Below are 14,967 nucleotides of genomic sequence, written 5' to 3' on the forward strand. Positions count from 1 at the left end.
TAAACCACAAATGAGATGAGTGAGACCAAGAAAATTAGCAAATTAGGCTATTTCTATATTCACACCTGTGTCCTCCACTTGCTGTTTTGTTTTACTCATGGCCATTGTCCTAATTTTAGAGAAGTTAAAATAGTAAACGTTTGTTGAAACAAGCAGTAGATACATTATATGTTTCATTATTGTTTTGTTCTCAAAGCTAGCAAGCTCAACTTTGCTATTTAAAACATGGCAAGTGCCCAATGAAGAGAAATCCAGTGGTTTGAGGCTAGATGATCAATGCAGGCTTGCTGGGCTTTCAGCCAGCTGATGGTCTGCAGCTAAGAGTCAATCACATCCTGACATCTTAGCTTCTGCTAGTCTCCTACTTTTAGCAAAATTCTTTCCCAGGTAACCCTAACTTGTATCTCTGGCTGGAGTTCACTCAGGTTTGAAAAGACATGTTCATGGTAGCAGAGAACACTGTGCAAGGTGTAACGTGGCTGGGGGAAGAGTATGGACCCAAGACAGACAACTAGTGGTTCAAATCCTGGTTCTTTCTCTTCCTGTTCTGTGACCTTGAATCTGTTACCCAGGTGCTCAGGTTTTTCACTCACATGGGAGGATTTACATTTAATACAGTAAGCAGAACCTCTATCATAAACCCCGAATAGAAATCATATCAAAGAGTAAAGAGAAACAGAAATCTTTTATGATGTATGGAAAAGAGCATGTTGATACATCTGGTTATCCAGGGCCACACAGGGACTTTCCAGCAAGGCAAAAGCACCAAACTGATGGGTTTTTGCTGGGATTTTTTACATGGATATGAAACCACTATGGAAGTTGGTTGGTTGATATATTCTTAGAACAAAATGGCAACCTATATGTGTTTGAGCCTTATCCTGTGAAAGCATTACCTGTCCCAAACAGTATTTGTCTCCCATCAGGACCACATTAAGTATAAGTTCCTAGCCAAAAAAAAAAAAAAAAAAAAAGAAGAAAAAGTTGTTCTTATAGTGAAATTAGAAGGATGTAAAAGGAAATTATTATGTGCTAGAGAACCACTTTGATGTGTTTTGAAATACCCACAATGATGTATACAATGTTATTTGTCAATCAGAAATAATAAAAATAACTTAAAATAAAATTTAAGAAAATATGAGTTTAGTACACTTCATGTCCTTCGACTCATTGGTTCCTGTGCCTGGGTTGGTTATGGGTTGAACCAGGAGGGTACAATACAGGTTTTTATAAATATTTAACCATGTTTTTTTAAGCTTTATATTCCCCCCCATTAATTTATTTTGGTGGGGAGAGCTAGGGATTGAAACTAGAATATCTCAATTATTCTAATAAAATTTAATGTTGAAAAAACCCTGCTACGTCTGTATGTAATGCTGATTCTATTTTCCAGAGATTTCTAGATTTCTGATGAAAGCTGTATACTCTATTGGTGGAAAATACACACACACACACACACATTTGTATACAATCGCATTGGGTTGAGGATGAGCAATCTGTGTTCTTGGTAGAGAACCCGGGGTGGAGCATTTACTCTCCCATGTCATAAATATAACCAGAAAACCCCTCAACCCCTGCGCTGGGCTTCAAAGAGTACATAGCCAAAATTCAGAGGTACCATATCCAGCAACAGCAGGCAGGCTCTGTGGTCTCCATTTACATTCGTATGAGCCTCTACAAATAATCTCTTACTCTGAGAAACTTATTTGGGACAAAAGACATAAATGGGAAAGGGGCAAAGATAGGGCAGGGAATCTGTTGAGAAGTTCAAAGGTTGACACTTTTAGGACAAGCAATTTTAGGATGACAGGTAGTTCAAATCTTCTCAGAGATGAAAGGGCACAGGCAGAACAGAAGAGACAAGTCTCTATGACTCCAGGAGGGCCTTCAGAGAAAAGGAGGTTCTGTTTTTCCATGTGTCTGACTGTTCTTTTCCAAGCCTAGACACATAAGTGCAGAACGTCCACTTGGTCTGATGATGCTCTGCTTCTGCCAATTGTTGAATGAATCTCTCCCACTTTCTAGAGGGCACTTTAGCAAGTGCTTGGGGAAATACTGCACGGAGGTTGTCATCACAGAGTCTCCTACAGCCCGCTAGCCACACCTTTCAATTTATCTTTCCCTGACCATTTGTGCTCCTCATAGATCCCAGATGTCAACCAAAACCAGCACTGAACATGACTGGGGGACACCCACCAGGGTTGGTGGCCAGTCATCATGTGTGGTGAGTGGACTAGGCTTTGCTCACAAGGAATGATGGGACGATGGGCTGGTCCTCCTGGCTCTTCAGGTCTTGGTCTCCCAGGTGTAAGATGAGGGTGCTCCCTTTCGATGTTGAAAGTCAATGATTTCTAATCATAAAGAAAACTTTAAAATCTGTCTATGGATGAAACTACCCACAACATTGTGAACTGCCTTATTAAAAAGCAATAAAACAGTAATGGGAGAGAATGAGAGCCTTTGAGAGAATGCTTCTGTTTTTCTTTTCATGGATCATACTCTGAATAGAGCAGGAGTTTATATCAAGAATCCACATATAAAAGGAAAAGGAGAGAATGTGAACTGCATCCTAAGAAGATACAGACATGTGCAAAAGAGGGCAATTATTCAAATCCCACCAGTGCTTCAGGGTTCAGGTTGAACTTCCTTCTTCCTATGCAAAACCTTCTCCAACTGAATTACACTGACCACGCATTTCTCTGAGCACCCATGACTTATATTTTGTCTTTATTTTTCAAATCTGGATATGGAACCTGGGTATCTTCCTCTGCTATTTCCTCTTTCAGATTCTGACTCCCTGATTATATGAGCAGCTTCTTTTCTCACTATTTTCTCCACAGAGAACCTCGATAAAACATATCACTTTAAAAAAATATATATAGAAAAAAATTAAATTGAAAAGCAAAAAATAATTGGACACATGGCTAGAATTTTTGGTGGCAGCAGAGACAGAAGGGATTCTGCTGATCGGGCTGTCTCCTTTCTATGCATATCTAGGTGACTTCTGAAATAGAGCAGAAATTCAAACCCTCCAATTATTTTGTAGATACTTATTGAAACCTCTTCCTGTGCTGAATGGAACACACAGAGAAGAATGCTGCCTACCCCAGTCCAAACAGCTCCATCTTATTCATAAAGAAGAGGAAGCTGCCCTGGGGAACATGAAAAATCACTTCTGACCCCATTTACTGCAAGAAAATGCCAGTCCAAAGCATGACCCTGGAGAGACAACACCCGTGAGACAAATCTGAGCACAAAAATGCAGATGCAAAAATAATTTATTGTAAATGTTTTTAAAGTCATTCTCCATTAAAATTCTTCATTTTATTCCAAAAAGTACAAATACACTAAAAGAGTCACGTTTGACACGTAAAAAATAAAGAGGAAGAAGAAAAATTCACTAATTTAAGGAACTATCCTTATAATGAAACAATGAGTTGTAATACATGTGTCTTCTAGTTAAATAAAAAAGCGAATTCACATTATCCAGAATCCTGGCTCATAACAAGCTCAAGTCACTGTGGCACGCACCCATACATAGCTGCCTCTCACAGACTTCCACCTGTGGCAGCTAAGACACTGAGATACTGCAGCTAAAATATCTCCTTATAGGACCACACAACTGTTTCTCCTGGAAAATGTGTACAAAGGTATTTCTCTCCCAAAACAAATATTCTATACCTTCACAACAGGCAATTCTATATCCATTGAAGACTGATACAGTCCCTAACATTCCTCCTGCCCTCAAATGACAGACATAAGCTCTCAACAATTTATGCCAAAGGGACAATAGTTCTTCCTGTTTCACAGCCGTTGGAGATAAGACACACCATCAATGCCTCAAGACACTGAGTCCCGCAAGAAGGCCAGTAACACGCGTACTACAAAGCACATGTGTGGTATCCACAGCAGAAGTTAAGCAATCTTGACGGTTATTTGATGGAAGTTTATAAAAATATAAAGGAGTGACAATGCAAAATGATGGTGGCATGTTCAAAACCCACAGGGACTCGTGTTTCGAAGAAGGAGATGCCAAATAATTAGTAATCCCTATCGTATTTCTGTGTCTGTGTATGTAAAAGTAACACTGGATGATGTGCTTAAGGCTGGTTTGCTAAGATACCCAGATATTCTGTAATGGTGGGAAGAGTTGGAGATTTCAAAGAGCAATTGGTTGAGTTCTCCCTTGCCTGAATGCTCGCTTCACCCTGCCCCAACACAGGCTGACAGGAACCTGTCTAAAACAAAGCTCTACATCACCCTTGTGCAAAAGAGAAAGTATCCACACATGGGTAAAGAGAGCCAAAGCCTCAAGAACTGCAGCACCCACACATCAAGTGACCTGCCTCCCCCCAACCCTCCCACCCATCTGACTTCCTGCTTTGTCAAGACTTGACCCAAGTGAGTCAGCGCTTGGGAGCTGCCTCGCTGGGTGTGGAGTCAGACTTCCTATCTGTGCAGAATCAGGAGGAAGGACAGTCTGGTCATTGTCATAGGATCTTTCCTGTAAAAGAGAATGAGTTCTTTTCTCTCCAAAAACTCAGAGGAGCACCTTCTGACACAGACCAGCCTCAACCACTTCACTCTGAAAAGAAAACACAGAAGAACAAGTCATTACTTCTAAAAAGCAAGATTATTTTAAACATTTATGTTTTTTTTCTTCTGGTTTCATTGAGTTTGAAAATAAAATCTTATTGGAATGTGTGTCAGTTCTGAACAGAAATGTTCACTCTCCAGTCGGCACACATGCATGGGTGTGCACACACACCACCCTGGACACTTTCCCAAAGGTAAATAACATTTATTGTCTGCTTTTTTGTTTTGATATAAATCAAGATAAATAACATTTTGAAGCAACATTTTGGATACTGAAGATATCTTACCATTTGGCTATTTTCTTGTAATCTAACCATAAGAAAACCTCTAAAGGGTCAAGGTTTTGAATCGTGCTGTGTGTTCCAGAGAGGGAAATGATGGGAGCTGGCTGAGCGGGAGGTGCTGATGGAGACCCTAGCAGAATACACAGACAGCTCCTGTGCTCAACAGCATGGTTCTCAAACTTCATGGTTTATTTTTTCTGTAACTTTTTCCAACTATGCTGTCAGCTTATGGAGGGCAGGGACTGACCTCCATCCACAATGTGGAACATTCCCACACAGAAACAACACCGGCTATGTGGAGGAGTGAATGGATGGGTGGTTTGTACATTGCAAGCTACTACAATGGCCAAACCAAACCACCTGCCCCCAAACTGTTCACCTACCATCCCGATTCTGACTTCTTTTCTACTTACCATAGAGAAAGAGAGATGCTGGATCAAGTCCCAGACTCTCACAATGAGGTATACTCTGATCATAGAAATCCTGTAGCAAAACTCCCAGTACAAGCTCCTCACTCATCATGTACTTCATAAAGTCGTCATCTTCCCACGGAACCCCAAACTGCAGGTGATAGGTTGCTGTGGCGTTTTCACCACTGAAAGCCAAACCAGAGAGAGTAAGACACAAGCAGAATCATACTGAAACTCGGGAAATCGATCTTATCAACAATATGTATTTAGTTCTTCATCTTCTTCCTCTAAACAATAGCAAAGGATGTATTGTCCTGAGAGAATGTACTATACTAGAAAAATCTTCCCTAGACCCATCACAGAAAGTGTGATACCCAAAGGACCTAAAATCAGCATACTATAGTGACACAGCTACATCAATGTTTACAGCAGCTCGATTCACAATAGCTAAACTGTGGAAGCAACCTAGATAGATGAATGGATAAAGAAATCAATAGATGAATGGATAAAGAAACTGTGGTATATATACACAATGGAATATTATTCAGCATTAAAAGAGAATAAAATTATGACATTTGGTAAATTGATTAGGTAAATCGATGGAGTTGGAGAATATCATGCTAAGCAAAGTAAGCCAATCCCCCAAAACCAAAAGGCCGAATGTTCTCTCTGATAAGTGAATACTGAACCATAATGGTGGGGGGGCGGGGAGGGGAGGGTGTGGGGTGTGGAATGGAACTTTGATTGGGCAACGGGGAGGGAGAGGAGAGGAGTAGGCATGGGGGCAGGAAAGATGGTGGAATGAAATGAACATCATTACCCTAAGCACATGTATGACTGCTCATATGGTGTGACTCTACATTGTGTACAACCAGAGAAATGAAAAGCTGTGCTCCATTTGTGTACAATGAATCAAAATGCATTCTGCTGTCGTGTATAACTAATTAGAACAAATTTAAAAAGAAAAAGAAAATGGGATCACAGCCTCCTCCCTCCACCTAGTACTCATCCCTCAGAGTTCACTGGCAGAGGCCATTGAAGGGAGAGACACGGCCTACAGTTAAAGAATATGGCATGCTGGCATGTCCTCTGTCCCAACAGCAGCCTTCCACCCTCTGAGGCAAGTCAGGAAGCCTGGTCTCCGCTCCTTGCGTATTTCCACCTGCCCACTCTCAATGCTACCCCCGCAAGTGAGGGTTAGAGTTTTTCAGTTTAATATGCTCTTTATTAAACTTATAAAAGTGTTTAAGGTGAGGCCCATAGCTGCCTACCATTGGCTGAGTGCAGGACCCCTGAACCACTAGGCTGCCTTGTGCACCAGCAGAGAACCACACCGCCTGTGTTTGTCCCCAAAGTTGGATTATTTTTTTTCCTGTTCCTTTTTCAGTTCCAGAGACCCCTAATGCAGGATGACCAAGATTTCCTGAGGAAACTCCAATGAAGAGGAAATCCTAATTCTTTCATCTTCCTAGAACATATTTTTCCCATTTTCAGAATAAAATTAATCGTAGGTCTATCCTCAGTTAATTAGTAGCTTATGCTGCTCTTTGACTCTGATTCAACATTTAGGGTTTTCACAGTTATTCTAATTGTGTGGTTCACGATGACCTACATTATGCAATAAAATAATCAGTAGGTGGTCACAGCTGAGACTATTACTCTAGTGTAAGTTTAAAGACATTCGAGTCCCACCAGCATGAATCAGCCACCGTCCTTGCTAAGGACAGGCAGAGAGCTCCCTCTTGTGGCCAGAGGTTAAACCAGCCAATAATTGAAACATTTCACAAAGTGGCTGACAATTCAGTCTGTAAACTCTACTATGGCCAAGTAGAGCGCCAAACCCTGTAGATGAAATGAATAAGACAGAATTGGAACTCTGAAGAAGCACAGTTTCAAGAGTGTCACTCAAATCAGGCTGAAATATGCACTTGCAAACTCTAATCCATCTACCCTAATTTGCAGGTGCCATTACTTATCCTCTGATCTCTGCCCTTTAATTATGATTAATGGTGGTCAGCACCTTGACAGAAAGCCATCCTGCATGCCGTGGGCAAGGACTTGAGAGGGCTAATAAAAAGGTCCAGAGGCTGAATTTCAGAAGATCAGCTGAATGAAAATTTGGACTGCCTAAACCAGCCTGGCTAGCCCATCCTCGTCCCCCATGTCAGGCAACTAGGTGAACTTACACTAGGCCGCATTTTTAAAAAAATTTTTTTTTCATTAGTTGTTCAAAACATTACAAAGCTCTTGACATATCATATTTCATACATTTGATTCAAGCGGATTATGAACTCCCATTTTTACCCCATATACATATTGCAGATTCACATCGGTTACATTTTGAGGGGAGAATTTTCAAGGAAGCAGTGAATCCTGTGAGCTCTGCCCCAGCAGCCCACCCACCTCTGGAGTGCGTCTAGCAGCTGATAAGCTAAAGGGCATTTTCCAGATGCCTGCTGGATCAACCTTGACTGAGGTCAGGAAACCCCAAAGACATGAATGCATAAGTCAGGGAAGTGGCTGTCTATTGCCCACGTGCAATAGCGTCCTTTTAGAAGCAATGGCTTTTGTGTCTCATTTCAACACTTTAGAAACTTTTCCTGGCTTTAGAAAAAACAAACATGCTTTTCAAAGATAATTTTTAAATCTAAAATACAAAAATACTTAAGTTTTTTTCCCCCAAACAACTTTATTTCTTTTTTTTTTTTTTTTCAAATTAGTTATACCCCAGATAATGTTCAGTGACAGATTCTCTAACACCAAGTCTTGGCTAGATTTCAGGTCATGATTTTTTGATGGGTTTTTCCCACTGTCTATCTTTACTCTGATTATATGGTCCCAGCTCCTCTGGACCCATAACATAGAGCTAGATTCCTGAAGGCTGTGTGAGGGTCTTTTCTCTCCCAGCGTTGCTTCAATCTTTGAATTGCAAGTGGGGTCAAGGGGATGGAGGAAAGCATGCTGGGTCTGATTATATATCTCTCCCTTTTCTATTGGCATTTAGTACCAGTGGTTTATGATTAAAGGGAACAATGTCAAAGATGGCAACATTAGGCAGCATGTGACTTGGGGGACAATTAAGAAAGAGAGAAGGCAGTCTGACACCACCTAGGTTTGCATACTTCAGATCCATTTTGGCCCAACCCCATGGTGTTACCACTGGCTTCAGATGCTTCCTCTCCCAGGTATCCTAATATTATAGTTTGGAAAATGTCTGGTTTTAGAGGGAGATTTCAATATGTAATATATCCTTTGATGGTCACATCCCAGAGACATCTCAGGAACAGAAGACAATAAAGCTTTGCTATGTAAATCTTCTTCAAATTATTTCCAATAGTCTTAATGATATAAAGTCCTAGTAAAATGACCTCTACGAACCTAGACCCTTTTGACTACATTCCAAGCATATTAAAGATCAGGGGGAAATTGAAAAATAAAAAAAGTGTATACACATGTGTAGTATATGTAATAAATACACATGCATAAGAAATCACAACAAACTATTAATAGTGGCTAATTTCATAGAAGTTGGTATGATTAATTATTGGTAGTAGTGCAGGAGAAAAGAGGCATAGGTTGACTTATCCTGTAAAAGTTATGTTTTTAAATTACACAAGGAGAATCTACTCCTGTATTGTGCTCTTCAAAGGAGAAATCCGGCATATGGATTATATCATTTCCATCACATCACTATCTGAGATCTATTTCTCTTTCTACTCTTAATTTACTTGTGCATCCACATTTAAGTAGAAACGATTTATCTGGGACTGGTTTTTCCCCTCTCCATGTGACCTAGTTGAGTTACATAATTAATCTTGGCTTCCTTTTTCTCGTTTGTAAAATTAAAGAATTGAGCTAGTTGATGCCCAAGGAAGTTGTGACCCTGGAGATTCTGTTATTGGTTCCTTTCCTGCTCTGAGGCTCAGGGAAGTCCTCGTAGGTACAGGGTACCTGGGGTGAGCCAGAGAGGCAAGAGAAAGAGATCATATGTTATGCTGCACACTCTTACCTGAAGTCCACTATTTCAACTGAAGTGAAATAACGACTCAGAGATGGAGATTTACTGTACACATCTTCAAGCTAATCAAACAGAAAGAAAATAACATTATTGATGATTATCTTCCGCATCACTGGACAAAACAAAACTACCTCTAGATGAGAGATTCCACCCTAGGAATCAACCTGTCTGGGCTGAGAAAGGGAAGGTATTAGCCTATCACGAACAAAGGCTGGAGTTAGCACTCACTTAGAAGAGCCTCGTTGACCAGGCCCAAGTGACTCCACTGGAATTCTCAACTCCTCTCATGAGCAGTGATGACATCCTATGGCCTGAGTGATGAGGATGGCCAGTGGTCACAGCAGGAGCCCACACAGTCCCCAAGGACCATGGGAAAGAGAGAAAATCCCAAGGTGAGATTGGGGGTGCATCAGCATGGGCCCCTCAGCACTGGGAATGTCACTGGCCAAGGGCTTCTTTCTCCCTTCTGCAGAGCTACATTGCAAGGAGCAATGGCTGTGATGGGCCACAGGTGTAGCACTGCCCCCTGCACAAAGGGATAAATCGGGGAGTGGCAAAGATATGGAGGTTTTATTTTATACATGAAATACTGCAAACATGAGAAAAAATTCTGACCTGCCTCCTAGATCTTATGCCTTATATTGTGCTACACAGATGCCCCTTAATTTATAATGGGCTTCTATCCTGATAAAATCCATTGTAAGCTGAAAATATAGAAAGTAAAAAATGCATTTAGTACACCTATACAATACAAAGCTGAGCCTTGTCTACCTGCACTGTTCTCAGAACACTCAGATTGGCCTGCAGTTGGGCAGAATCATCTAACACATGTCTATTGCATAAGAAAGTGTTGAATGTCTCATAGAATTAATTGAATACTATACTGAAAGTGAAAAACAGAATGGGTGTATGAGCGTGCTTGCACACCATCATAGAGTAAGAAAATCGGAAGAGAACCCATTGTAAATTAGGGACTGTCATTATTGAGTTCAGACCTTTATTTTGGGAAACAAAATAGGGCTAAAGTGACTTCTACACCCTATTCAATTTTTCCCTCCTCTCTCCCCTAGTGCTAAAGAGAATCCTGACAACTTTTCCTTGCATGTTTCTCCTGATCTCAAACTCAAGTGATCCTTCTACTTCAGTTCCAGAGTAGCTGGAACTATAGGTGTGCACCACCACACCCAGCTTAAAACTTGCTTTTTCTTTTCTTCTTTTATTTTTTCCACAAAAAAATTACATTTGAGATTTATTTGTCAGGTACATCTCAATGAAGGCATTTAGTCTAACTCCTGGGTAGATTCCATCACAGGATTATACCAATATATCTGTTCTACTGATGGTCATGTGTATTGCTTCTGATTTTTCCCTTATTACAAAGTATGCTGAAGCAATTGTCCTTAAACGTTTCTGTTCATCTCTCTTTGTACATGTAAGGCTTCCCAGCTGCACATGTAATAGTTTCTCTGGGCTACATACCAAGAAATGGAATTGCTGGATCGAAATAAATCTTGCCAAATTGGTTTCATTTTACTCTTCTCCCCGCAATGTATACATGATTCTTTTCCCACATTCTTTCCAAACTTTTAAATTTTTCCAATTTAAGGAATAAAAAATTGTGTTTCATATTTGTATTCTGCTTTTCTTATAGTGAGTCTGTTTTCCTGTGTTTCACTCTGAATGGCTCATTAGTCAGTTTCTTTTCCTATCTTTTTCTTGTCTCCCTAAAGTGGTTAGTTTTATGTTATGGATACGTGCTGTTGATAGTATGTTACAGAATCTTTTCCCAGGCTTTGATTAGTCTTTTCATCATGTATCAGAGATACTAATCCTAACCTCACAATTAGGAGAACATGCAGCTGAACCCATGTACCTTGTATTCCTTCTAAATTTACACTGGAAGGTTAAACACCTTGGTCTCTAGCAGATTAGTTCTAACATAAATCAGGACTATACTGAAGTCTGGCTACACTCCCGGCAGGCACCTGCCCCTGGGGTTGGAATGAGATTACAGCCAAGTATCTAAGAGCACCACCAGACCCTCTCCTCCCAGCCTGATTTCAGCACAGGCAATTGTTTGGGAAATCTCGCCAGCATCTAGTGGTATAACTGTGCTGAACAAGGCTTGCCCAGCTGCACCGTGAAGGCTCAGTACCTGTTACTTTATCCAATAACAAGCATCAGAAGACACAAAGCAGCTGTGCCCAATCCGGAGCTCACCGGTCTCCTATCTAATTCCAGTGGGATCACAAGGAGGCTGTGCTTGACGGCTCTCTACCATCTAATTCACACGGTGACAACTCAGTAGCTCATTAAGCACAGATTAGAACATTTGCAGTGTGTTGTTTTTAATTTTTTTAAATTAGAGCTTAATGGTTATATATAGCAGTTGGATTCATCCTAACAAACTCATACACGCATGGAAATGGATTTCAACTCATGATCCTCCCCTTTCCCTCCCCCTTTTCTCCCCCCCCCCATTCTTTTGTTTCTCTCACTAGACTTCCTTTCGCTCATCTATTAATTTGTCTTTGATTGGTTCCTTTCGTAATCTTACTCTTCCATCCCGCTTTCCTTTATTTTACTCCAGCTTCTGCATATGAGAGAAAACATTCAACCTTTGATTTTCTGAGTTTGGCTTAGCGTGATATTCTCTATTTCTGTTCCTTTATGGGAAAGTGCCATAATTTCATTCTTTTTATGGCTGAGTAGAGCTCCATTGTGTGCAGAGCTCAACACAATTTCTTAATCCATTCACCTAATGATGGGCATCTGGGTTAATTCCATAATTTAGCTATTGCAAACATTGACTATTTGAACCTTTCTAATCTTGCTAATACTGTCTAATGGTCACATCCCAGAGACATCTCAGGAACAGAAGACAATAAAGCTTTGCCATGTAAATCTTCTTCAAATTATTTCCAAATTATTTATAAGAACCTGACTTAACAGACATTAATACATCTCCCCTTTTTTCAGGTTAAGAAACCAGCCTTCCAAGATATTAAGAAACCAATAGTACCTTCTCACTCTGCTACCGAATGGTAAAGGCAAAATTCAATCATAAGGGCAGACACAAAATCTCAGCTTTGACTCATTTGACCTAAATACCCAGAGAGGCTGAAGCTATGTAGGAGAGTGGCTCCTGAATATCAGGGTGGGAAGAAACGATGCTCTAGTGACACTGGGGGAATGACTGTCTTATGGTTCTGGAGCTCACAGGAGGTGGCTGTTGAGCCAGTCATCAGAAAACTAGGAAAATCAGAACTAGGAAAGCAGCGTTAGCAGGGATGCTAAATAGAATGAAAGACAGGAGAAGAGTGAGGATGCTATAAAGCACTAAAAATATTAGCAATATTAAACAATTATAATGTTTCTTCCTTTTGGTTTGAGTTTCCTATGAGAAGGGTTACGTCTATCATCTCTCTCCCCACCACCTCCTTCCTATGCTAATTTTTAGGATCTAGTACTATGCTTTGTACATAGTAGACTCTTACAATCTTTTTTTTTTTTTGTACTGGGAATTGAACCCAGGGGCTCTTTACCACTAAGCTATATCCCCAGTCCTTTCACTTTTTTTTATTTTGAGATAGTCTTACTAAGTTGCTGAGGCTGACCTCCAACTTGTCTCAGCCTCCCAAGTTGCTAGAATTACAGGTGTGCACCACTGCAAAAATTTTTAAGTGTTCTAGCCATCTATTGCTAGTGTTCACACTAAGATTATTTTTGTTGATACAGTCTCCTTCTATATTTAGGGCATATTTACATTTGAGGAGTTGTTAGTTACGCTGTCCAATCTGGGCCCAAAGAAATGGAATAGGGGCTTCCCCAGCCTTTATTCAAGTGTCCCCCACTCTGTTCCTATGAGGCTTGGTACCAACAGAACTAGGAGACCAGTGAGCTAATTAGGAGAGTCTGACTCCATGGCTAAGAGGAATCACCCCTGGGTGCCTTCTCTAGGTTATTAGAGCACCATTGCTAGTCCCAACCACGCCCAGGAGGATGCAGTGCACCCCATGAGCAGCAGGTGGCCTTAAGCAGCATAACAGCCCCAACTTTGAGGGAAGAAAACCGGCAATGGGATATTAGAAGGCCCAGAAAAACTGTTAAGAAAAGCAAGGGCAATGGCATCACTTTCCAACATACTGGGGCATAATAAAGAATGCAAGTGTGGCATCTGTCCCCAGTTCCTGGCACAGAGTTCCTAAAACCCCATGATGACCTGGTAATAGGGATGCTGGTACATCTCTTATTCTAATCTTTGTTCTTCAGTCTCAGCTTCTAAACACCTTGGAATCTCCTGGGTGGTAGGAGCATCTTCTGTTCTAGTGAGGTGACTCTTGGTGAGCATCTGATTGGAGGCAGGTCACCAGAAACACCAAGCCAGGGTAAAAGCTTGGAACTGTAAGTACCTTCCCCACCATATGGACAGAGTAGGGCTAAAGAGTGATTAAATAACCCATTATGCCTGTGGGCCGAAGACTCCATAAAAATCCCTAAAACCCAGAGTTGGAGAACTTTTGGGCAGTTAAACATCCACATTCTGGGAGGGTGGCATGCAGGAAAGGAGGGCTCCATACCTCTTCCCACATAGCTGCCCTCCTCTGGCTGTTCATCTGTATTCTTTATAATAACCAGTAAACTGAATTCCCCCGGTTCCGCAAGTTTTTCTAGAAAGGAGGAGTAGTGGGAACCTCTGAGTTATAGCCAGTTGATCAGAAGCCCAGAGGACAATCTGTATGCATGATTGGCATTTGAAATAAGGGCAGTTTTGAGACTGAGTACTTAATATGTGAGGCCTATCCTAATTTCAGGTAGATAGTGAAGGATAGTTTAGTGTGGGAAAAAGCTCCCAGAAAAGTGTTCTGCACTGAGTGGGAGTGTAGAGAAAAAGTCCATTTTTCCTATACAAATGCTCACTTCTGTTTACCCTACATATCTAGGAACTTCTGGAATTTGGCCTAATGGAAGAATACTGACAATAAGCCAGTAATATCTTAAAGTTCCTAATTTTCGTTCCTGAGTCTTTTGGTTGGAAAGTGGGGGCAGGAGTCTTTTACCTCCCTATATGTTACTTCTATCATCTGTAAATCAGATAAATCTAGAAAGAAAGTTTTTTGGAGTTCTTTTTGTGCAATTTCATTTTATACCTTTGAGACACGGCAAGTGTGGTGATTTTCATTTTTCAGAGGGAACTGGCTCAAAGCAGTCTATATTTGCCTCCGCTTTGAGTGCCAAGCCCTGTTTCCTTGCCAATGCATGATGATGAGCTAAAAGCATCTGGAGAATTTACTGATTTTTTTTTTTTTTTTTTTGGCTCTGTTCAGGAGATTTAGATCTAAAGTGCAAAAGTAACATCTAGTTCCTTTGACACACAGTCCAGTCTGTATCAGGTGGTTGCTGACATTTTATTTCTGCTAGGCAAATGCAAAGCCACTCCATGAAAATAGGAAGCCAGGGGGAAAGTAGCAAAAAGCTATTCACTCAATAACTACTCTGGGAAGAAAGTGGGAAGAAAAGACAAAAGGGAACCACAGATAACAGATATTAACATGGAAGAGAAGGAGAAAAAGAAACCTGGAATTATCATCACACACACACAAACTCCTGTGATAAAAGAAGCAATTCAATCTCATGCAGTTGTTCTGACACAATCTAG

General features: G+C 40.8%; 1 protein-coding gene across 1 annotated transcript in view; it reads right to left on the reverse strand.

Moving 5' to 3' along the window:
* Positions 1 to 4,386: 4,386 nt before the first annotated feature.
* The window catches only part of C10H3orf52 (chromosome 10 C3orf52 homolog), a 31,545-nt gene continuing 20,964 nt past the window's right edge, over positions 4,387 to 14,967 (reverse strand). The window contains exons 4-6 of the mRNA XM_076868538.2: positions 9,300 to 9,370; positions 5,294 to 5,475; positions 4,387 to 4,585 (exon numbers count right to left, since the gene is read on the reverse strand). Coding sequence (XP_076724653.2) covers positions 4,581 to 4,585; positions 5,294 to 5,475; positions 9,300 to 9,370 — 258 coding nt within the window. The 3' untranslated portion in view covers positions 4,387 to 4,580. The remainder of the gene's footprint in view (positions 4,586 to 5,293; positions 5,476 to 9,299; positions 9,371 to 14,967) is intronic.

Source organism: Callospermophilus lateralis, chromosome 10 (assembly GCF_048772815.1).
Source record: "Callospermophilus lateralis isolate mCalLat2 chromosome 10, mCalLat2.hap1, whole genome shotgun sequence".
NCBI lineage: Eukaryota > Metazoa > Chordata > Mammalia > Rodentia > Sciuridae > Callospermophilus > Callospermophilus lateralis.